General features: G+C 48.5%; 8 protein-coding genes across 8 annotated transcripts; 6 read left to right on the forward strand and 2 right to left on the reverse strand.

Moving 5' to 3' along the window:
• Window positions 1–1,010: 1,010 nt before the first annotated feature.
• V1513DRAFT_479138 (uncharacterized protein) lies at window positions 1,011–5,527 on the forward strand. The gene is made up of 9 exons (XM_066900294.1): window positions 1,011–1,208; window positions 1,265–1,316; window positions 1,367–1,439; window positions 1,503–1,766; window positions 1,818–1,960; window positions 2,010–4,121; window positions 4,171–4,422; window positions 4,476–4,927; window positions 4,980–5,527. The coding sequence occupies exons 1-9, from the start codon at window positions 1,171–1,173 to the stop codon at window positions 5,278–5,280; spliced, it is 3,687 nt and encodes a 1,228-aa protein (XP_066753562.1). The 5' UTR covers window positions 1,011–1,170; the 3' UTR covers window positions 5,281–5,527.
• A 498-nt stretch (window positions 5,528–6,025) lies between these two features.
• On the forward strand, window positions 6,026–7,575 carry V1513DRAFT_444412 (uncharacterized protein). The gene is made up of 3 exons (XM_066897951.1): window positions 6,026–6,206; window positions 6,274–6,404; window positions 6,457–7,575. Exons 1-3 carry the CDS (start codon window positions 6,173–6,175, stop codon window positions 7,483–7,485), a joined length of 1,194 nt encoding a protein of 397 aa, XP_066753563.1. The 5' UTR covers window positions 6,026–6,172; the 3' UTR covers window positions 7,486–7,575.
• Window positions 7,576–7,715: 140 nt separating this feature from the next.
• V1513DRAFT_444413 (heat shock protein 70 family) lies at window positions 7,716–10,358 on the forward strand. The gene is made up of 4 exons (XM_066897952.1): window positions 7,716–7,891; window positions 7,946–7,965; window positions 8,029–8,190; window positions 8,241–10,358. Exons 1-4 carry the CDS (start codon window positions 7,853–7,855, stop codon window positions 9,865–9,867), a joined length of 1,848 nt encoding a protein of 615 aa, XP_066753564.1. The 5' UTR covers window positions 7,716–7,852; the 3' UTR covers window positions 9,868–10,358.
• Window positions 10,267–12,638, reverse strand: V1513DRAFT_414518 (FAD binding domain-containing protein). The gene is made up of 3 exons (XM_066895793.1): window positions 12,370–12,638; window positions 12,224–12,314; window positions 10,267–12,159 (listed from the first exon to the last, which is right to left on the reverse strand). The coding sequence occupies exons 1-3, from the start codon at window positions 12,379–12,381 to the stop codon at window positions 10,355–10,357; spliced, it is 1,908 nt and encodes a 635-aa protein (XP_066753565.1). The 5' UTR covers window positions 12,382–12,638; the 3' UTR covers window positions 10,267–10,354.
• Window positions 12,639–14,391: 1,753 nt separating this feature from the next.
• V1513DRAFT_444417 (putative TOS1-like glycosyl hydrolase-domain-containing protein) lies at window positions 14,392–16,412 on the forward strand. The gene has a single exon (XM_066897953.1). It carries the CDS (start codon window positions 14,526–14,528, stop codon window positions 16,044–16,046), a length of 1,521 nt encoding a protein of 506 aa, XP_066753566.1. The 5' UTR covers window positions 14,392–14,525; the 3' UTR covers window positions 16,047–16,412.
• V1513DRAFT_59311 (uncharacterized protein) lies at window positions 16,140–16,511 on the forward strand. Its single transcript, XM_066900558.1, has one exon. It carries the CDS (start codon window positions 16,234–16,236, stop codon window positions 16,426–16,428), a length of 195 nt encoding a protein of 64 aa, XP_066753567.1. The 5' UTR covers window positions 16,140–16,233; the 3' UTR covers window positions 16,429–16,511.
• Window positions 16,512–16,541: 30 nt separating this feature from the next.
• Window positions 16,542–17,303, forward strand: V1513DRAFT_444421 (uncharacterized protein). The gene has a single exon (XM_066897954.1). It carries the CDS (start codon window positions 16,596–16,598, stop codon window positions 17,208–17,210), a length of 615 nt encoding a protein of 204 aa, XP_066753568.1. The 5' UTR covers window positions 16,542–16,595; the 3' UTR covers window positions 17,211–17,303.
• An 8-nt stretch (window positions 17,304–17,311) lies between these two features.
• On the reverse strand, window positions 17,312–21,121 carry V1513DRAFT_59309 (fungal-specific transcription factor domain-containing protein). Its single transcript, XM_066900557.1, has 3 exons — window positions 19,478–21,121; window positions 19,119–19,430; window positions 17,312–19,068 (listed from the first exon to the last, which is right to left on the reverse strand). The coding sequence occupies exons 1-3, from the start codon at window positions 20,942–20,944 to the stop codon at window positions 17,413–17,415; spliced, it is 3,435 nt and encodes a 1,144-aa protein (XP_066753569.1). The 5' UTR covers window positions 20,945–21,121; the 3' UTR covers window positions 17,312–17,412.
• Between the last annotated feature and the right edge of the window lie 1,050 nt (window positions 21,122–22,171).

Genomic DNA, 22,171 nt, shown 5'->3' on the forward strand with positions numbered 1-22,171 from the left:
CGGCGCGGACGCTGTCCAACTGTGATTATTATGGACAATGTGTCGGTTCATGTTAGTGAGCAGGTTGAGCGGATTATTGAGGCTGAAGCCCATCTAATACGCTATCTTCCGCCATACTCCGTCCATTTCTAGCAGCTATATGGCCAGTGGCTGTGGGGTTCTGCTTCATCTGACTAATTTGATTTCTCGTAGAACTAGGAATATAACCTCCTGCTGGACGCGAAGATGGTTCTGATTGATGTGGTGCAGGGACGCGGGGTATATGAGTCTTGCGGAGATCGTACGGTATAATATGCTGCGGCGGAGTAGGAGTCTGCTTAGGAGGCATAATCTCAATTAGGAAGTAGAGAAAGGTGATCTCGTTGAATGACTGTTTTTGTGAAAATATATAAGTGAATGGACGTGGAAGCGGTGGAATGGGGGGTGAGAATCAGGTCTCGATAACGAGCAGTCTCAAGGACAATTCAGGTCTATATATACATGATCAAACACCTCAAGTGAGGAGAAGACTCCTCCTCAAGCTCCCTCGCACACCACTCCTGCCAGACGTCCGATATATGCCGACTACCTAAACCAATCAAGATATAGAACGAGACCCATGGTTCTCATAGACCCGAGTCGCGGCATAGCCCTTGACCTTGAGAGCTGATGTGAGCTGCCTGAGACCACCCCGAAGTGGAGAGAAGACTCGTTTCCGTGGAATGTGCGCTAACAACTCGAAGAATGAGACTGACAAGGCTCCTCTAACAACTCGAGGAATGAGACTGACAAGACTGGACCGAGGTCGCTATCCCGTCCTCAGAGTGAAGAAGAACCAAACTCCAACAGTGTGCTCTATCCCACTCTGAAATTGGATACTGACCACTTTCCAACATGTTTTTGTGTTTCGGGTTTTGTTTGCGTTGTGGAGGCAAAGACGCGAAGGGTTGTTTTGTGTTTTGGCGGCATAGTTCCCCTTTTTCGTGCGAAGCCGCGCCAAAAACTGAAGCTAATTCTGAATACGCTAAATTCGGAATTTAAGGCGCCTCACACAACCATACTCACCATACTCACCATACTCAACGTCTAACGCCTGATGTTCGCACTACCTATCGTCTGAAGCCCATTTCAAGTTTCTAGCGAGAATTATAGCTCTATTACTGGCCATCATGGTGACAATGTCAAGAGAAAATGCCTGAAGCAATTAGACTTAACCGTGGCTTCCACATATAAGTAACCATTTTATTAGCTCGTGTCTGCATTATAATTGACACTTTTTATATACTGGCCACCAAAAGGTGACACTAGATGTCGATTTTGCCAGCCGGACTATTATTGTAAGTGATTCTAGCTAATTATAGGGGATGACTGGTGGCTAATCGTGTAGGGATCTTCTGAGATTACCGTTCTACCCACCGATCCTACTTTAAAGTCAATCCACCTGGATTTGCGGCAAGCTAGTATGTCAAATTTGTCGTCAGGCATATTATACCGGAGAATTATTGGTTAATGCTGTAATTTAGAAGTCACTGGGGCATTCGTAAGCGGAAAGACAGCATTATGGGATTACGAGGATTTCTGGTCAACAACGTCATCTCCGCCATTCAAGGAGTCAGCAAGAACGATACACCAATACAATCAAGTTGAAGACAAACTAGCCCCTGTCATTCATGAGAATTTGAGTGGAGAATTAGTTGTCCATTTTCCTAGGGGTGTCAAGGTGCAACCACTGGATCCGTTTACCACAACGTTGAGTTTTGGGAACTCGCCATCCTTCTCGCGACATGGTTAGTTAATAAGAATGCGATATTTGCATGAGTAATTGCTGATGGTATTAGAATCACCTGAGATCGCAGCAGCGACACCATCTTTGGCACGTTCAGATCTCTATAATGCGTTTGTTCCAATAACAGTTCGAGTAGAATTCCGACTTACGGAACCAACAATGGGTCTGACTTTTATAGAAAAAAATTCGGAACATGTGCGTATGTTGGAAGTTATTAGTTTTCCATGGTCTAACTTTGGTAAAGCGGTACGAGCATGCCTATACTTTCTCGAACCCTTACGGGATATCGACTTCCAGCTGGCTCCCATGTGTCGACGGATTATGGGAACGATGCTCGTGGGAATTCGAAATTACAGTACCGAAAACAATGGGAGATATTAAGCGGGCGCAGGCCGATGGCATTGAGAATGACAAGGACGAGGAAGATTCCGAGCGGGACATAGTCGTGGTATGCATCGGTGATCTGCAGCAGGAAGCTACCCATGCGTTCGACCATTCTAAAAAGACAGTGACCTTTGCGCTTACGTCACCAGTTGCAGCGCAGCATGTCGGATTTGCGATTGGTCCATTTGTTCAGACTAATTTATCAGAACTGAAGGAGTCTGATGAAGACGACGGGCACCATTCGTCTTCTTCCATGGATGTTTATGCGTACGCGCTACCTGGTCGACAAGATGAAGTTGTGAACACTTGCATGTTTATGCACAAGGCTATGGAGTTCTTCGTGCGCGAGTATAGCTCTTATCCCTTTGGTTCATTTTCATTATGCTTTGTGGAAGATGCACTAGACGATATGGAGCCATGCTCCGGCCTGGCTATTGTGAGTGACAGACATTTATTTCCGGGAGACATTATCGATCAGATTTATCCTGTAACAAAGTACCTCACAACCCTTCTTGCCTCGCAGTGGTCTAGCGTCAATATTGTGCCCAAAAACTGGAACAGTTTATGGGTAACAATCGGTATCTCTAGGTACATTTCAGGCATGTTTCTTCGCAGGTTGATGGGAAACAACGAATATCGGTTTCGTTTGAAAAAAGATGCCGAGAGAATATGTGATTTGGACATTGGACGGCAACCGATTGGTCATCCGGACCTGGAATTTCCTATAGATAAGTCCACGTTGGACTTCATTGGGCTTAAAGCGCCGGTAATTCTACACATATTAGACCGTCGACTGACGAAAAGCGGTGGATCGTTTGGATTGACTCGTGTCATTCCGAAAATTTTCTGGCAAGCAATGTCAGGCGATTTGACGAACGGCTGTCTCAGCGCGTCGCATTTTCAGAGACTGTGCGAGAAGGTTAGTCATGCGAAATTAGATTCATTTTTTCAAGAGTGGGTGTTTGGTAGTGGATACCCCATATTTCGCATTACACAGCGGTTCAACAAGAAAAAAATGTTTATCGAAATGGGCATTCGTCAGGTTCAGAACGTTGAAATGCCTACAACTGGGTCGTTGCGAGAGGAGAGTCTTGTGAAAGATGCGAAGAAATATTTGCGTGGCGAAAGCTTGGAGTCCACAGTCCGGCCTATATTCACAGGTCCGATGACTATCCGGATTCACGAGGCTGACGGGACACCATACGAGCACGTCGTCAATATTAAGGATTCGTTCACCAAGCTGGATATTCAGTATAACACGAAATACAAGCGACTGAAACGGCACCTCCGAAATCGTGATAAGCCGAGCGCTAGCGTTGTTGTAGCCTCGGCAGTAACTTCTGGAGAACCGATAGACGATGGCGAGTTGGATGGTGTGCTCCTACATTCATTAGGTGATGTCCTTTCGACCGACAATGACATGGAAGAGTGGCGCTTGACGGAATGGACAAAGGAAGAGGAGGATCAGATGACTAACGAGGCGTTCGAATGGTTGCGGGTGGATTCCGATTTCGAATGGATTTGCATGATATATATTAATCAGCCGGATTATATGTACGCCTCGCAACTGCAACAAGACCGTGATGTCGTGGCACAATATGAATGTATACGGTACTTTGCCGAAGCCAAACCATCACCTATATATTCGTCGATACTTGTTCGTACGTTAATGGATCGCCGATATTATTACGGTATTCGAACAGAGGCAGCTCTAACGTTGGCCAAGTACGCAATAGCGGAACTGGATTGGATCGGACGCTACCATTTGCTGAAAGCATTTCAGGTGATGTTTTGTTTTCCAGACTCGTTGATCCCGCAGGCCAACGATTTTTCTGACTTTTCTACGTATTTCTTGCAAAAGGCGATTCCGCTTGCGTTGTCTGAGGTTAAGGATGGGACTGGACAGACGCCGCTGCCGATTAAAGAGTTTTTGCTAGATTTATTACGATATAACGAAAATTCTAATAATACGGTATGCGTCATGCTATTTCTGGCGAATTTTTTGTGCTGACTGACGGCAGTTTTCGGATTGCTATTATCTAGGAGCGTTGATGACTGCTATTTCTAATGCGATATCGAAGCCGCCAGAGCAAATGCCGCAGTTTAATTTTGACTTTTCTTTTGACGTTAATGGCAAAGGTGCTAATGGCGTGAATGATAAGTCGGCTGAGACGAAGTTCGTCGAGAAAACAATGGTGGAAATTGAGCGATGTCAGCGAATAGATCAGTGGATGCCGAGTTATCAGAATGTAGTTTCTACGATCGCTATTTCGGTATGGAGTAGTCGGATGGGAGATTGAGTGAGTCAATGCCTAACAGGTCGCAGATTAAAGAGAAACTAAGCCAACTTGGCACGATTAATCCGTCTGTAAGGGATTTACTTCATTACACGCATGCTGGTCTTTTTGATACACTTCGTCTTACTGCATTTTCCGCTATTTTGAGTATCCCAGATTTATACACCGGGCCGGAGAGCAAGACGACCTTGCGATATGTATTCAAAACAATTCTCACTGATCATTCATATCATGTTCGGTTATGCCTTATCAAGCTACTGGGTCGATCTCTCGGCAAGATTAGTATGCACAAATATGGCGGATCGGGTAAACTAGGTGGTGGCGTCGGAACTTTTTTGATTGTGGAGGAATCTGGCGGAGAGATTGCGGAATCGAGGAAGGATGAGTACCGGCGGTCAAATGTGGATGGGTGTATTGAGATTGTGAAGGAACACTTCTCGGAGGTGGATATTTTGAAGACGGGGTTCTGGGAGTTATTGACGTGAGTGGGCTTGGCGATGGTAGCGAAATATGTAGACTAATATATGGCATAGGTCGCCCGCTCTCGGTGTTTTAGAGAAGAAAATAGTGCTTGACATTTGCGGGATTATCTACGACGTTCGTCCCACAAGGCTCGTCAAGCTACGAATTCCAGATCAAAAGGTAATAGTCGCGAAGAATCTTGGGCATGGCAAGATCAAGATTTACAGAGCAGACAAACCGCGGCCAATACCACGATTGTCACCCATTATTGACCTTCCGCGGTCATCTGGCGCGGGGATTGATATGGAGTCAATGACGGTTACGCTCCCATTGCCTCAGAACAGGATCAAACTCAACATTAAGGTTAAATAGATTATATGTATTCTACTTGTATGTTATATGGTTGCAGAATGTATATTACGGGACGATATTGGTAACGTCTGGCTGACTCTGAGATTGCAATTATTTCCATCTCCTTATCTTGATTTGGCTGACAAATTCAGCGTCTCGTCGAATATAGGGTCTACTCATAATGGCCCTAACCCGCAATAACTCTCAATTCTACTTCGCTCCTGGTTTTTTGACGGAAATGCCATTTGCCGTTGTGAATTACTCCGACTCATCACATTAGTAGTAAGATAATAGCGATAGTACACGCTTTGCTTGTCGATTCCTCGTTAGTTGGCGAACTCCGAGCGAAGGGGAACCACTGGCGTGATTGCAATCGATTTTTTATTTGTAAGAACAACGCCAGCTAGCGCCACGAGCACTGACACTGCCACACGAGATACACCGATACACTGGCGTAAGTGCTGGACTCGGTCACGACATTTGCCTAAAACTGTGCCGATGCCTGCCGAAAGTAAGCCAGCACAATTTCTTAATTAGGTGGTGGATGTCGGCCGAAAGGCAAGCTGTAGCGGGGGTTTTCCAGTGCCCTCCAGATATTGCGTTTCGTCAATGGCCAAATCTGCAGCAATTTTTTGCGTAAATTAATGCCGAGGCGCATGATTACTTCAGCTCTCTTGCCCGAATCTTCTACGCTATGTATATATATATGTATACATATATATGACCAGCTCTGCTGCTGTGGTTGCCGCCCGTATGGCAGGGCAGATTTCGGACTCGAGCACGGTCGCGTATCGACGTTGTGCTTTTGTCTATTGCGGTTATCTCCCAAGCACTCTCAGGAACACTCTCCGCTCGAGGTCCTTCTAATTTTTTTTTCCTAACTACAACACTCCATTTTTGTTATTACAGCACAATGTCCGAGCCTGTTGTTGTCAAGGCCGCCGCAGGTATGTTTTTAATCTCAATTGCCTTAATAGCTACGAAACCTCCTCGGAATTTGCTAACAGTTTCCAGGGATTCCATACTACACTCCCGCCCAGGAGCCTGCAGCTGGAACCTTGCTTTCGGTTCCCGCGGGTACTCCTGTTCCAAAGGCCTTCACTCCAGTCACTATCCGTGGAGTGACCTTCCAGAACAGAATCTGGGTCAGTTATATTTATTCGCGCAGACATGTCGCCAGCACTAATTACGCTACAGGTCTCGCCTATGTGCCAATACTCTTACGACGACGGCTTCGTAACCGACTGGACTCTTGTTGCCATTGGTTCCTACGCAGTCCGCGGTGCGTCGCTTACCATTGTCGAGGCCACAGCCGTCGCGCCCTACTCTGGTATTACTGGCTACGACGCCGGTCTTTGGAAAGACGAGCACATTGCTCCTTTCAAGCGCATCACCGACTTTGTCCATTCGCAGGGCCAGAAGGTGGGTATTCAACTCGCCCACGCCGGCCGTAAGGGCTCTTGCCTTGCCCCGTGGTCGCCTGGTAACTACGCCCACGATGGAATCGAGAAAGGCTACGAGGACAAGGTTGTTGCGCCATCGCTGGGGAAATTCGACGACGACTATGTCGAGCCGCAAGAGCTCACCGTCTCGCAGATTGAGTTTTTGATCGAATGCTGGAAGCAGTCTGCAATTCGTGCAGTGAAGGCCGGCTTCGACGTAATCGAGATTCACGGTGCGCACGGCTACCTCATCAACGAGTTTCTGTCGCCCAAAACCAACAACCGTACTGATGAGTACGGTGGCTCGTTCGAGGGTCGCATCAAGTTTGCGACCGAGGTCGTCAAGGCCGTCAAAGCTGTCATTCCTGAGAACGTACTGCTCTTTTTCCGTATCTCTGCATCAGACAGATTAGAGTACAAGAACGAGGGCTGGACAATCGAAGATACAGTCAAGTTCTCCAAAGTCATCTCCGATCTAGGAGTCGATCTCCTCGATGTTTCGTCTGGCGGAAATTCTCCCGATGAGAAAATTGAATACGGCCCCGCGTTCCAGGCACCGTTCGCGTACGCGGTCAAGAAGGCGCTCCCCAACTTCGGCATTGCGCCTGTCGGTGCGCTTCACAAGCCTGAAGTTATTGAGGAGGTTCTGTCCGAGGGCGTCGACGCCGTGTTCGTCGGCAGGCCTTTTTCGCATAATCCGAGCTTCGTGTTGGATCTCGCGAAGCAGTACGGCATCGAAGTGCAGTGGCCGACCCAGATCGGCTACACAACCTCTCACATGTAAACGTGAACGTTGAATGTACATACGCATTTAGATAGATTTTAGAAATTAAACAATTAGATTCTGAGCGCATAATAAATAATGACATCAAAATAGCTTGGTCATACTACATAATTGTGGTGATAGTCGTCGTCTTAATTACAGTTCAGGTACCGGGTGGCGGTCAGGGTAAGGGTGCGGGAACTCATAGCCCTCACCTAAATTTTTTCCACAGCGACGTGAACAAGCGGCGGTCTCAAAATTTTTTTCCTCGTCCCTCCTGCTTCTCCGTTTTATCCCAATTCCATATTAACATACGCATAAGGATCCTGCACCGTTAGGACCTTTATTGTAATCCTTTTTTGTTTATTTGGACAGAGTTCAGACAAAAATGTCTACTGAGGAAGTTTTCGCGGGTGCGATCGGTATCGTATGTAATCAAAATCTGCTGTATTGTTGGGCCAATTACTGACTCGGTAAATAGGATCTTGGAACCACGTATTCGTAAGTCATTCTAGCGTACAACATTGCGTGCGATTGCCTTTAATCAGGTACTAATATTGATAGTTGCGTTGCCACATACGACTCGGCTGTGGAGATTATTGCCAACGAGCAGGGAAACCGTGTTACTCCTTCCTTCGTTGCCTTCACTGACAAAGAGCGTCTGATTGGCGACGCCGCTAAGAATCAGGCTGCTTTGAACCCCAGAAACACTGTCTTCGATGCTAAGTGAGTTTCCCGGAGCGAGTAGAGAAAACTGTCGCTAATTCGATATACAGGCGACTTATTGGCCGAAGGTTCGATGACCCAAGTGTCCAGAAGGACGCGAAGACCTGGCCATTCGCTGTCATTTCTGATCCGTCTGGACAGCCCTTGATCGAGGTTGATTACCTTGGCGAGAGGAAGACTTTCTCTCCCCAGGAGATCAGCTCCATGGTTTTGATCAAGATGAAAGAGATTGCTGAGGCTAAACTTGGCAAGAAGGTCGAGAAGGCTGTCGTTACTGTCCCTGCGTACTTTAACGACTCGCAGCGCCAGGCTACCAAGGATGCTGGTGCGATTGCCGGCTTGAACGTTTTGCGTATCATCAACGAGCCTACCGCTGCCGCTATTGCGTACGGCCTCGGTGCTGGTAAGACCAAGAAGGAGAAGTATGTTTTGATTTTCGATCTTGGTGGCGGTACTTTCGATGTCTCGCTTTTGAAGATCGAAGGTGGTGTTTTCACAGTCAAGGCTACGGCCGGTGACACTCATTTGGGTGGCCAGGATTTCGACACGAACTTGCTGGAGCACTTCAAGGCAGAGTTCAAGCGCAAGACCAAGCACGACATCAGCGATGATGCTCGTGCACTTCGACGTCTGCGCTCTGCTTGCGAGCGCGCCAAGCGTACGCTATCGTCCGTCACGCAGACCACTGTCGAGATCGACTCGCTTTTCCAAGGCGAAGACTTCAACAGCAACATCACCCGTGCTCGCTTTGAGGACTTGAACGCTGCTCTGTTTAAGAGCACTCTCTCACCGGTCGAGCAGGTTCTCAAGGACGCCAAGGTCGAGAAGTCAGCTGTTGACGAGGTTGTGTTGGTTGGTGGCTCGACTCGTATCCCCAAGATCCAAAAAATGCTGTCTGATTTCTTCGACGGAAAGCAGCTCGAGAAGTCGATTAATCCCGACGAGGCCGTCGCGTACGGTGCTGCCGTCCAGGGTGCCATTCTCACCAATCAGGCTGTCGGCGAGGAAACCGAAGATCTTCTCTTGCTCGACGTTGTCCCGCTTTCGCTCGGTGTTGCGATGGAGGGCAACATCTTCGCGCCCGTCGTCCCGCGCAACACTACCGTTCCGACTCTCAAGCGCCGGACTTTCACCACGATCGAGGACCACCAGACAACTGTCCAGTTCCCGGTCTACCAAGGCGAGCGTGTGAACTGCTCTGAGAACACTCTTCTGGGTGAGTTCGACTTGAAGGGCATCCCACCCATGAGAGCCGGTGAGCCTGTCCTCGAGGCCATTTTCGAAGTCGACGCGAACGGTATCCTGAAGGTCACCGCGGTCGAGAAGTCCACTGGCCGATCGGCTAACATTACGATCTCGAACTCTGTCGGCAAGCTGTCGTCGCAGGACATTGAGAAGATGATCTCGGAGGCAGAGAAGTTCAAGTCCCAGGATGAGGCTTTCTCCAAGAAATTCGAGCAGAAACAACAATTGGAGAGCTACATCTCGTCCGTCGAGTCAACTATTACCGACCCGGCTATCTCGCTCAAGCTTAAGCGTGGCGCGAAGGACAGGATCGAGAATGCGTTGTCGGATGCGATGGCGGCGTTGGAGATCGAGGATGCCACGGCTGATGATTTGAGAAAGGCTGAGCTTATGCTCAAGCGTGTCGTCACCCGGTCGATGTCCACGCGTTAGATAGACTTGCGGTTTTTTTTTAAATTAGTTCTTGATTGATTCGTTTTTTTTAATTTTTATTGTTGTTTCTATGTTAAGATTTTGGATGGTGATGGGATGGGTTGTAGTATAAAAGTTGTCATTTTATGAGTATGTACACAAAAGACGATTAATCATCTGGCGTTTCTTCGTTGATGTACGCTGTTCATCGTATGTGTCCCAAAGAGGAATAGCGCATTGAAGCTCCATGATTCTCCTTTTAAATTCACAAAGCAAAAATCAAATTTTCAGCCCATGTGCAACACGAAGGATCTCGGTACGGTAGGTTGTGCGGGCGTTGTGCATTCATTTTGTTTGTCTCGATTTTAATTCGTACGGAATAATGTACGCTTGCTTACTTGGTCATCTTCATCGTTGATGTGCTGCGATAATGCGAATATGTTTCATTTACGCGGGCTTTTATTGGACCGAAACAAACACAACCATGAAACCGAAATATATATATACATCACAACTCGAGGGCCGGATTTGTGCCTTTAACACGTCCAATAACTGACTCGGGCGCATACTTGGGAATGACCCTATCCTCATGCAGCATCTCAAACTCCGTAGTGGCATCTCTGCCAGCAAAATTCACAATCGCGTTCACACCACCTGGGTGGTCTTCGAGGAAATTAGTGACGTCCATGACGAGATTTTTGACGATAACCCAGCAGTCTGTCTTCTTGTTGTGTTTGGAGACCTCTTCTGGTGTGAATTCTTTGGTCGGGATGGAGAATTCTTTGGGACCGGGCCTTTTCTCGGCCGATTCGGGTTTTGCGGAGGTGGCGGCGATGGCGGAAGAAGATGGCGACGAGGAAGCAGATGCGTAGGGGACGAATTGGCGATTTGCAGGGGATGAAGAACTACTGTCCCAATCGACAACGACCTGTCCGGGGTTGGAAGGATCAATGTGGAGTGAAATCATACCAAGACGCTTGCCAGCAGACGAGGCGCCGCCGCCTTTGAGGAGTTTCTGGAACAAGTACTGCGATGCAGAGTCACCGGCCACGCGTCCGTAGACAACACATCCCAAGAGCGAGGATCCACCGAGTCGGTTGGCACCATGGACGCCGCCGGCGAGCTCGCCGCATGCGTATAAGCCATCAAATGGTTTCTTCGATTGAGCGTGCAAAACCTGAGCTTTATCCGTGATTTCGACGCCGCCCATAGTGAAATGCAAGACAGGCGTAACGAGCGCGACGTGGAAGTTGTCATCGTTGATGTCCAAGGGGAGATTGGTAAAATACTTCTTTCCGTACGGGTCTTTCTTCTTGCCGGCAGCGATCGCGTTGTAGTCATCAAACACTTTCTTGAGCTTGTCTTCGCTGCAGCCGATGTCCTTGGCTAATTCGCGGCCAGTCATTTTACGCATGAGACCGCGACCAGAATAGTGCTTCGTGTGGAAATCGAGGACGTTGGACGCCTTCCCGTTGAGCACGAGTCTGATCGGTGACTTGGTCTTGAAAATCTCGCCTGAAACGTAATCTCTGTGTCCGAGCTCGTCACAGAATCGGTCGCCGTTAGCGTTGAGCAACAGGCCGCCTTCACCGCGTAAAGCCTCTGCTGCAAGAAACTTCCATCTGTTATCCGGGTCTTTTGGGTCCACGAGACCGGTTGGGTGGACCTGGACCTTTTCGAGATCGATGCCATTGCCGCCAGCTTGCATGATCATTTTCTGGCCGTCGCCTGTGGCGTGAGTGCCGTTTGTCGTCGCGAGACCGTACACGTCAGGGCGGTATTTCTTCAAGAGCGACGAGTCTGTGAAGTCAGCAGCGTAGCCGCCGGTCGCGAGCACGACTGGACCGTACAACTGCATTATCTCGCCGTTCTCGTTCTCGTACTCCACGCCGAGGACTCTCTGCTCATCGGATGGGTCCTGGATCAGCTTGGTCACGCGCGCTTTTTTCAAAATTTGGACGCGGTCAGGGATTGCCTCGGCGTAATCTTCGAGTTTCTCCATGAGCGCATACGTGATAGCCATACCGGGGAACTTTGCATCATGGCCACGGTGTGTGCGGGGCTGCGAATGTCCGCCCAGTCTGGACACGAGCGTGAGATCAAGCTTGAAAACATCCTGGAGCCACTCGACGGCTGCTGCGGAATTGTATGTCAACACCCGGATGAGTTCGGGACGGGCGAGGTCGCGCGCAGAGCGGAGAGTGTCATCGTAAAATTGCTGGACTGAGTCTTGGATCTTGAGGTCGATCTGTGTGCGGGTGAGTGCGCCGTTGATACCAGACGTCGCTTTTGTGGAGTTACCGCCAAAGAAGCCTTGAAATTAAATTAGTTAGTATCGTTATTTACCGTACAGATCTAAATTCGAAAAATCACGAACCCTGCTTATCGAGGACTACGACATTGGCACCGTTGATGAGAAGCTGGTGCGCGGCTGATAAGCCGGAAAGGCCACCGCCGACAACAATAACCTGATCTGTGGTTAGCATGCTGATGCGGAGTATATTAAACCAGATATAATCTTACATGGTCAGTCATTTTTTTTTCTTCTGCGCAGAGAACGAGATGATGAAAAAGAGATGATTGAAGAGTGTGGGAGTGGATTTATAACGAATCCCGCATGGGACAGTCACGTGAAAACCGTATTATTGTGGTGCGATTGCTGTATACAATTTGTGAATAGATTGGTTATGTGGTTTCGGTACGAGAAGAACCAAAACAGAGCGGCAAGAGCAGCTTTCAGTTCAGCAGTGCGGGGAAAGCACAACTTCCACGTTGTTCGCGGGGAGGCTTCGGTCGTTGTGTGGAGAAGGAAAAGGGGCCGATGGACTGAGCCGATGTTCAATCGGCCCCGCTGCCATGTGAACGGCAGATGACGGGATTTGGCTGATGCTTCCTTGTCTATTGGATAAGGATAATTATATCCTGAGTTACTATTAGTCTACTATTATTATTATTATTATTATTACTACTACTAAGTTACTGCTACTACCACTGGCGGAATACGCCAACATATTTGTTATTTGCATTAACTGTAGCATCGTCGCGACGGATGTGCCAGTACTACATATACTGTGAGACGCGTAAAGTTAGGCACGTCCGAAACAACGAACAGTAAAATACAAGCAAAATAATCCGGATATCGTTCGAATGATGATTGAGCTACGACGGCGCGCATATCGGCCTCTACTGTTTAACTGTTATGATATTAATAAAAGTTTACGAAATAGATTCGGCATGCGGAATGACAAAATCGAGGTGGCCCAAACAATCGCCACAATTTACATCTGCAGGGAAATATTAAACAGCCACGACGATCACACAGATGTCGTACTTCTTATGAGCAATCATCGATAGTATACATCCCAAGGTGTCTGTGTGGTATCGTCTTTCGGTAACATGCAGAAGCGATGATATACCGGCGGAAATTGCAATGCAATAATCGCAGCCGGTACCAGATACTAAAGTAAACGGCAGCTGGTGAGTAAACGGATGCGGCGTGAGGCTTCTGTAGTGGGGCAGGTGGTCTGTGGCAAGAAAGAAATAAATTGGTAATTTCAGATGCGTGAGGGCGGAAATTGCCCTTTGAGTTAATACTATATCTCATTTGAATGATGCATCCAGTGATACAAGTAATAAAAGTAGAACAACAAATATAGATCTTTCTTCCTTAAAATCCACATATTGTTTCTGTGACGAAACGACAATGCTGGACAGAAAGACTCTGAGGATTTATTATTTAACACGAACGGTTGGAAGACAAGACAAAAAATCGAGATGAGGTGGACCCTGCATCTGTCAATAATTACCGACGACGGTTTCCAGTTATGAGTTGTGAGTTGTGAGTTGTGAGTTGTGAGTTGTGAGTTGTGACGCGGACAATAAAAGTCAAGGGAACAAAACCACAACAAGTCGATTGGCTCCTGCGGATAGTCAACTACAACTTTATCCAAACATATAATAAATAATAAAAGTTACAGCGTTAGATAATTCAATATATTCTGGCAAGGTTTTGCAAATTATTGGGGGAAACTAATTAGACTTTGCCGAAAATTACCGCTTGTGGCCATTTTAATTTCCCTTTCAGTGTGGCCTTGTGTCGACTGTCAATATGTCAGCCACAGTAAAAATATTGGACAGATCCATCTGATAGTATTATAGTTGTTGCTCCGACTGGCTCCGACTGAGAAATTGAGGATGGAATTGGATTGAGGACAAAATTGGGATGCCCAGCACATTTGCGGTGATTATTTAGTCAACAAGACTAAAAAGGCAATTGTAATTCGGGGAATGTGCACTAAAAAGTGTAAAAGAGTGAGTGGCTGGTGATTGACCTAACTAATACAACAATAGTTAGTTAAGTAACTTATTTTATATGGCGAAAACTCTGTACCTATTTGTGCCTTAAGATGCCCAGCCACGCGCCACGAATTGCCTTACAAAGTTTTGGGACTATGGAAACGCACGCGGGTTTCTTAACACGCGACACGCGAACTCGTCCAAAACAATAAAACCCCTTGCTCCCTTCTCCCTTCTCCAATGCCAGCCTCCTCCCCTTGCCTTCTCCTTCTTCTACTTGTGCACCTGTCACTCTTTTTTATCCGGTTGTCGAATCCAACACTCTTTTTTTGATTGTAATTCTTCTTCTTCTTCTTCTTCTTCTTCTTCTTCTTTGTGTAATCATGCACATATCCCCTATCGCTCTCGCTGTCGCCCTCGGGGCTTCGCTCGCCATGGCCTCCTCCTGCTCGGAGATCAGTGGTAATTACTACTGCAACCCAGTCACCGCCGTAGCATACGAAAATGTAGGCTTCTCGGGCTCTTACGACGACGTCACGTCAATGGACGATTGCACCTGCTCGACCTCTTCGACTTCCTTCTCCGGCAGTCTCGCACCAATGAACGAGGATATCTCACTCCACTTCCGCGGTCCCATGCAAATTAAACAGGTTGCCGTCTATTCCACAAGCTCCCAGTCCGCGAGTACAAAGATTAAGAAACGCAACGGCCACCATGTCCATGAAAAGCGAACTGAACACAACAAACGTGAATTGCACTTGCACGAAAAACAGCATGCTGTCCACCACGAGAAGCGCGCGATCGACATCGTGACCGAGATTGTCACAGTCTATGAGACAGTTTACGAAAATGCAGACGGCATCGCCACGTCAACTACCGTGGCGTGGTCTCCAGAGTCTGTTGTCTACAGCTCCACGGCTGACAACACCCCGGCTGAGACTCCTGCCATATCCTCCACTATCGCCCTTGCAGAAAACCATGTCGACCAGTCCACGGCCACCTATCAATCTCAGTGGGATCACACTCAAAACTGGCAATCCCAATCGTGGACCGATGTCTCTTCGGCGTCGCCAACTACCACGTTCGTGGTTTCAACTACCACTTCGTCCGAAGAATCGTCCAGCTCGTCGACATCATCTTCTGCTACATCTACACCTTCTTCTTCGACCTCGTCCTGGTCCCGGTTCGCGTACTACAATTCTGAACAAGGTGTCTCGAATGGTCTGACGTTCCTCAACAACCTCGGCGGCACGAATGGCTCCGGCACCTGGTCGTCCTGCTGGGGCAGCTCGCTCTCATACTGCAACACAGACGGAGTCACCGCCGCTTCCGACGCCCAGGTCCTAGGCGACGTCTCCTTGCCATCGAATGCCGAGATCATCATATTCACCGACACACCATGCACCGATTCCAGCTGTGGCTACTACCGTGAAGGTATCCCCGCCTTTGAAGGCTTTACCGGAGATACGAAGCTCTTCCTACTTGAATTTAGCATGCCGTCCGACACCAGCTCCGATGCGTCCTACAATATCGATATGCCTGCCGTCTGGTTCTTGAACGGCAAGATCCCCCGGACACAGCAATATGGCTCCTGCTCATGCTGGAACTCCGGCTGCGGCGAATTCGATGCGTTCGAGGTTCTCTCAACTGGGTCCCAGTACCTCACCACGACTCTGCACACATGGCAAGGCACCGACAATACCTACGGAGGTGGCGGTACGTCTGACTACTTCACACGCCCGACCGACTCGACAATGAAGGCCGCGGTCCTGTTCGATGGAAATTCACAGTCAATCTACCTCCTTGAACTAGACTCATCCACCAACTTTGATGACTCCATCTCAGCGGACTTGATCGCGCAGTGGCTCTCTGCCTCTGCCACCGTGATCTCTATCCCCTCATAGATTTTGTCTCGCGCTCTTTGGATTTGGTACTGTATTGATTCGCTCTATGAGTTCAGTGAATATTGTTCGGGGTTTGGGTGTTCCATTGTATATTTGTGTATATTATACTGGTTAATACCACTTAGATGTACATTAACTAAAGTTAAACGTGATTGCTTACCGAAAAAGTTGTTAATATTTGGTATCTATGTTGTTATTTTTTTGGGCGCGCGTTTTGAATAGATTACTTTTGCGTTGTATTATATTTTGGTTTGTGGGCAACGCTTTTGCGGTTCAGGTTTCGATCATGGCTGTTGGAACGGACACCCACGAAAGAACAATTGCTCTTGTTAGTCATTTTAATGCAACTTGTATTTTGATCATTGTTCATGTGCTTCACTAGTCACTATCCAGAAACTCTGAACTAAAGGCTCAATGCTATCGTAGACAGGCATGGCTATGGCGGAAGAACTTTCGAGCCGAATATAATGCGATTAATATATAATTACAGTTTGCTCTACGCCTAGATTTGATAAATCAATTTTTTGTTGGTGATTTGAAAATGGCCTGATGTATGAGTTGCTGACGTCACGTTGTTATTGTTTTTGTTCTTCCTTCGAAGCATGTCGACATCCTCGACCCGGCAGCATTCAAATACCCACATCTTCGCCCACTTCATTTCCATCTCATCAACTTCACCACAGTCACTCACACATCACCACAACCACAATCTTGAATCCTCACATCATCAAACAAACAAAATGCGTTTCACAAAGCCACTTCTCATCCTCGCTCTCGGGGCTGCGCCTCTCATCGCCGCACAGGCTGATCCAGCCAACCTTACCTTCCCCATCGCCGCCGAGGCCGAAGGGCCAGTCAACCTCACTTTCCCCAACGCGACCGCACCCAGCGTCTCCTCAAACGCAACCTTCACAAACACGACTTCAAATGCCACGTCACCGTTCGCACCCGAAGTCGCCGCTAACCACGCGGCGGGAACTACCGCCCAGAATGTCGCCTGGGTCAGTGTTTTGGTTGGGGGCCTTTGTGTTTTCGCTTTCTTCTGAATCTGAACCTGATTTGCTCTGTGCTCTGGTGTGTTATATACCACAGACTCTTGACTTGCTGAGATTTTTGGAAGAGCGACTGAAAAAAAAAAAAGAAAGTTGGGCAATTACTGAATGATGCACTCACTACTGTTTAAATACTATAACTTTTGTCGATAACTTTGATTGATTCTTAATATTATTAGTACCTGTTTCTATCTTAATCCCCGTTCCCAATGACTAGCAGACCAACCAAATCAATGTAACGCCGGCCATCCATCCATCCATCCATCCATCCATCCCGTCCAAAAACAAGTGCATAATCATCATGTAACTATCACTCAGTAGTACAAATCACCAAAATCACCAGGCCACCGGAACAGCGCCGCGTTCCCGATGCCAACCCCCATTTCCGCGTTCATATCCTGCAGACTCGGATGATGCTGATTTCTCGCCGGCGACTCCGGCTGCGACGGTTGTTGCGTTTGCTGCTGCTGCGGTGTTGTCGTCACCGATGATGAGGCCGATAATGATCTCGAGAATGTCGGACCTGTCTGCACTGCAATCGGGCCGTGCCCGGAGGGACTCGGAACGGTACCGGCGGAGAGTGTGCCGGGCGCAGGCACACTATTCCCGATCGTACTCCCGAGCGGCGGCCACATTTCTAGCTGCTGCTGCGTTGAATTGATACCGACCGTCTGCGCTCTCCAAATCTGCGAACCAGGCAACTGTCCCACCGACGCGGATCCCAGCGTCCCCTGAAGTCCCAGTCCCATACTACCCATGCCCATGCCCACGCCTACGCCCATCCCGATACCGGACATGTTCATGCCCATAGCCATACCAAGACCCTGTGCGGGCTCAAATTGTGGGTGCGCGAAGCTACCCGGTACGCCACCACCCTCGCCTAGATCCTGCTGCTGCGTGCCTTGTTGCAGGATATCCCAAAGCTCGTCTTGTACGGGCGCCAAATCCTCGAGAAGAGATTTCGAACGAGGCATGTCTGGTGGTGCTCGCAGATGTTTGTCGGAGCTGACGGAATTCTCGGGCGACCCACTGGAGATCGGCGTCGGCATTTGGGGAGGTTGAGTGGGTTGAGTCGAATCCGTCGGCTGGGTTACTTGGATTATCGAGGATAAGTTCATGTCAAACCGCATCGGCGTTGCCGCTGCCGTTGTCGTGGTTGCCGTCGACGATGTCGTCGGAAGAATTGCGTATGCTGGCTGGTATTGCGGCTGCTGCATAGCTGGTGCGGATGCGAGCGGAAAGGTCGTGCCAGAAGTACTCTCTCTCCTCGACGGCGTGACAGACTTATCAGGACTGAAATCACCGGATTCGATGGCAGAATTCAAGTATGCCTCGAACGAGTCCCGGAAATGTTTCGATGCCGGCCAACGTTCGGCGATAATGTAGAGGACCGTCGAACAAGCCCGTATATCTGCCAAAAATTGTGTGTCGAGAATAGATTGGTCTTTTGTGTAGCAGTATATCATCGTTATGCCCGCCATGAACGACGCTTGTAGTGCGAGGAAGGAGTACGATACGGTGCGAAGGTACTGGTGCAGTCGCTTGTAAATCTGGCATAGCTGTCCGGACGACCGTAGGCATAGCTTAAATTCTTCCGTGTCGGACGTGAGCATCGGCAGCTTCGGGACGAATAGCAGACGCATGTTTTGATGGTAGTTCAGCATATAGTATTCCTCTGACATGAACAACCTAGGTGTCGGCGTCGAGCTCAACGGCAGGATCGACTTACAACTCAAAATAGATTTTCCCCAATCGTCAAGTTCTTTGCGCAACTGTTCAAATTTATCGTCAGGAGGCAGTTCTTGCTTGTCGACTCGATAAATCTTTTCCTGAATGTGTGAGGCTATACGTTTGATCTGCATGATGAATATCGCGGACGCCATCGATGTCACGTCGTTCATAGTACATGCCGCGATTGCTTTCTCGAGGTCCGCTTCGTTACGGACTTCTTCGTCCACATTCGCCGGTAACTACTTTGTCAGTACGCTTCACATCGTTCCATCAATAATAATCAGCTTACATCAACATCGATATCTCTATCAGCGATACAGAATGGACGACCAAGCGTGACGCATACACTACGCTCCAGCACATATAAACTCCAGAAAATCTTTTTCCGGCGTTGATCTTCCAGCGCGCTCTTGACGTTTAGTTTCCGATGGAAACCGGCCTCGACGCAGAGTCGCACGGTGAAGCCTGTCAAATGCCAGATTCCCGGGCCGCTAGGTGAACGGAGCTGGAAAACGACCACTAAAAGGAGCTTTTCGATTATTTCGATCAGCGGCGAGTCGGATAGGATATCGAGGTAACGCATGGCATTGTGGTAGTGAATCTGTCAAACTTAGTCCGAGCCTAACTATGTGATCCAAAGTAACATACGTCTGGAGGTATATATGCGTACGTGCCCGTCAACTGCAGATATCGCGCGCCAATCGCATATATCATCTGTAGCTTGAACCACACTGATTTTAATTCTCGCTCGTATTCGGGAGACTGTTTTTTGGAATCCATCTGCGCAGTTGCACCTGCAGTTGACACAGACGACGCAGACGTGGAAGTTGCCGACCAGGACGATGACGCAGCCGGACTTGGTTCTTGCTTGATATGCGATGCGGCACTTTCACTCTGTGGCTGATCCCCCGCCGGAGTTCCTGGAGGCTTAAACGATTTCAATTGTGGCGACGGTGCAGACTTGAGGGATGAAACAAATGGACCAGATTGCGGTGGCTGCGAGGGCCTCTGCTTGGACTGCTGATGATCCGCCAATATCGCCGCTGCCGCTGCAGGTGTCCGCGCCGTAACGGTTGCTAACTCCCGCGCGATATCTTCGCGACGGCTGTTCCAGTTGAAAATGTCACCTTTGTAAATAAACGGATACCGCATGTGAACACCGTTTAAGTATGCCTCGACAAGTCTCTGTGCCATGTATGCCGGCGGTACGGACGACAGAAATGCCTGCGTGAGTTGCGACTCGAGCTGGACAACATTCTGCGTCGTCGCTGCTGCCATCGCTGAACCTATCAGCGGTTCGATCGGTGGCAAAGATGTCATACTGTCGGGCGGTGCTTGGTGGGTATATTCGTGCGGAGGCGGTTGTACTGCGGGTAGCCGCGGCATGTCGGTCCGGATCGGTAAGGACTTTGGCAACGAGCGGCCGAATATGGCGGCCTGTACGAGCTTCGTGAGAGGGAACCCAGATGTTGATCCGAGATAATATGACGGTGGCGGATTTGGGTATGTCATTGCAATCAAATCACGGCTCGCAGGCTGATCAGCAGACGAGGTCGATGTCTTGACGTAATTTATCGGCGGCAACGACGGCGGCGACTGCGGTTGTTGTTGTTGTTGTTGTTGCTGCTGATAATTCTGCGTCGACGGCGACTGCAAGCGCGTCTCGTTTGGCGATGTCGGGGCTGAGAGAGGCGGCAGCGAGTTACTCGGTGATCTCCGGCCCTGCTCCTGTGGCGACGGTTGCTGCTCGAAGGCGGTGCTCTTTGTCTGATTGGCAGCTCGTAGCGCATTCTCCAATTGCTGGACATGCTCCTCTAATTGGTGAACATAACTAGCCGGATACGCCTGTTCCTTCGACACGCACTCCACACCGGCCTTCTTGCAATTCGTACATTTGGGGAACGCATTGTCGCATCGCTGTTTCCGGACTTTGCATCGATTGCAGGCCGCGATGGATCTGATTCTTTTCTGCGGCGGTTCATCCAACGGCGGAGAATGGGAATCTAGTTGCGACTTCAGCTGCGAGCTTTCGCTCGATTGAGGAGGCTGTAGACGCGGGAGCGCACTTTGTCCCGCAATGGATGCCAATGAAGGCAAGTTGGACAGCGGATTCATGCTGCTGAATGCAGCCGGATGCGCCCACAGTGGTAACGACTAGCGGATAATGTAAGTTTGAGACGAATATCTTTGGCGATCCGTTGACGAGTCGGCCAGTCGCGAGAAATTGCTTCTGTTCTCTGCAGAGAATTCACCCACGAGAGGTTGCGAAGCTCGAACCCGTGCAAGGACTAATTTTTGTGAGCTGCGGAAGCCCGTTAAACAAGAGCACAACAATTTTCTGAAATTACGTGCTCTTATTGTGGAATCTGCTCTCCGACTATAATATACTGCAATGAGACGTAGTTGTGTGCCCATTATAGTATCTGGGTCACATCTGATCACAACAATATCGGCGCGTTACCGGACTCCCTTATCGCAAGATAAGGAGACACGTGGAAGTACATAACCACAGGGTTATTGTTGTCATTATCTTATGTACATTAAAGAGGCATTGAACGGCGATTAAGAATACATGGCAGGACTTCGTCAGATGAGCCGCTAAATATTTTAGACGAGATGATCTCGGCGCTTCTGGATGGCTTGTGCGGGCCACATGGCTCTGGTCAGATCCTTTCTGCGCTGTCATCACCAATTTTGTCGGACAATCCGACCAAAAGCCGCGCAACGCAACAGGACATAGGCAGCTTGCATCTCCTATTTTTTATTTTTCCACTTTTTCACGCTTCCGGTATTTAACCAGTACATGCGTAATTAATCTTTAAGCAAATTACAAGGGATATCATTGATTCGGCGGTAGTCATTGGCACAATCGATTTCAGTTCTCATTATTTGTGCAAACAGTCATATACTTGGCGAGAACTGTACGCTGTCAAGGAAGGTAGAGATGTTGCTACAGCGGTGGATGGTATTGAGATACAGGAGCAGTGGCTACGCAGTGTGCTACGAATATCTCTGCGGCCTACTTTACTGTTGTAGTAGTGGAGAAGTTATTGAGGAATGGGAACCTAAAAGCACAATAAATTGCATCGGACAAAAGCCGGGGTAAGAAAAGCATACGTGCAAACGCGACTTCTATCAAACTGGTTGTGAATTAGATGCAGAAGGAAGCCATGCAGTCCTGACCTTTACAGTGACCTCTACGGCAGTTCGGATCTGTCGAGCTAATAGTCGTGCAGCGTTGAATTTGCTGCTTCTCAACGGGAAAATTAATATCTTAGACTTAGACTCATAACTCCTCAATATACTTGGAATACAGGCAATAACTTACTAGGTAATCCGAAT

The sequence above is a fragment of the Lipomyces chichibuensis genome, assembly GCF_038497645.1.
Source record: "Lipomyces chichibuensis strain CBS 12929 unplaced genomic scaffold V1513scaffold_15, whole genome shotgun sequence".
Classification (NCBI taxonomy): domain Eukaryota; kingdom Fungi; phylum Ascomycota; class Lipomycetes; order Lipomycetales; family Lipomycetaceae; genus Lipomyces; species Lipomyces chichibuensis.

Coding starts and splice junctions, on each gene's coding strand:
- V1513DRAFT_479138 (XM_066900294.1), top strand. CDS start 1,171: ATGCCTGAAGCAATTAGACTTAACCGTGGCTTCCACAT. Junction 4,122..4,170: donor ACGAAAATTCTAATAATACG/GTATGCGTCATG, acceptor GACTGACGGCAG/TTTTCGGATTGCTATTATCT. Junction 4,928..4,979: donor GGGTTCTGGGAGTTATTGAC/GTGAGTGGGCTT, acceptor TATATGGCATAG/GTCGCCCGCTCTCGGTGTTT.
- V1513DRAFT_444412 (XM_066897951.1), top strand. CDS start 6,173: ATGTCCGAGCCTGTTGTTGTCAAGGCCGCCGCAG. Junction 6,207..6,273: donor TGTTGTCAAGGCCGCCGCAG/GTATGTTTTTAA, acceptor AACAGTTTCCAG/GGATTCCATACTACACTCCC. Junction 6,405..6,456: donor CCTTCCAGAACAGAATCTGG/GTCAGTTATATT, acceptor ATTACGCTACAG/GTCTCGCCTATGTGCCAATA.
- V1513DRAFT_444413 (XM_066897952.1), top strand. CDS start 7,853: ATGTCTACTGAGGAAGTTTTCGCGGGTGCGATCGGTATC. Junction 7,892..7,945: donor TCGCGGGTGCGATCGGTATC/GTATGTAATCAA, acceptor CTCGGTAAATAG/GATCTTGGAACCACGTATTC. Junction 8,191..8,240: donor AACACTGTCTTCGATGCTAA/GTGAGTTTCCCG, acceptor TTCGATATACAG/GCGACTTATTGGCCGAAGGT.
- V1513DRAFT_414518 (XM_066895793.1), bottom strand. Junction 12,160..12,223: donor CGTAGTCCTCGATAAGCAGG/GTTCGTGATTTT, acceptor TTTAATTTCAAG/GCTTCTTTGGCGGTAACTCC.
- V1513DRAFT_444417 (XM_066897953.1), top strand. CDS start 14,526: ATGCACATATCCCCTATCGCTCTCGCTGTCGCCCTCGGGGCTTCGCTC.
- V1513DRAFT_59311 (XM_066900558.1), top strand. CDS start 16,234: ATGTTGTTATTTTTTTGGGCGCGCGTTTTGAATAGATTACTTTTGCGT.
- V1513DRAFT_444421 (XM_066897954.1), top strand. CDS start 16,596: ATGTATGAGTTGCTGACGTCACGTTGTTATTGTTTTTGTTCTTCCTTC.
- V1513DRAFT_59309 (XM_066900557.1), bottom strand. CDS start 20,944: ATGAATCCGCTGTCCAACTTGCCTTCATTGGCATCCATTGCGGGACAA. Junction 19,431..19,477: donor ACGCATATATACCTCCAGAC/GTATGTTACTTT, acceptor TAAGTTTGACAG/ATTCACTACCACAATGCCAT. Junction 19,069..19,118: donor ATAGAGATATCGATGTTGAT/GTAAGCTGATTA, acceptor CTGACAAAGTAG/TTACCGGCGAATGTGGACGA.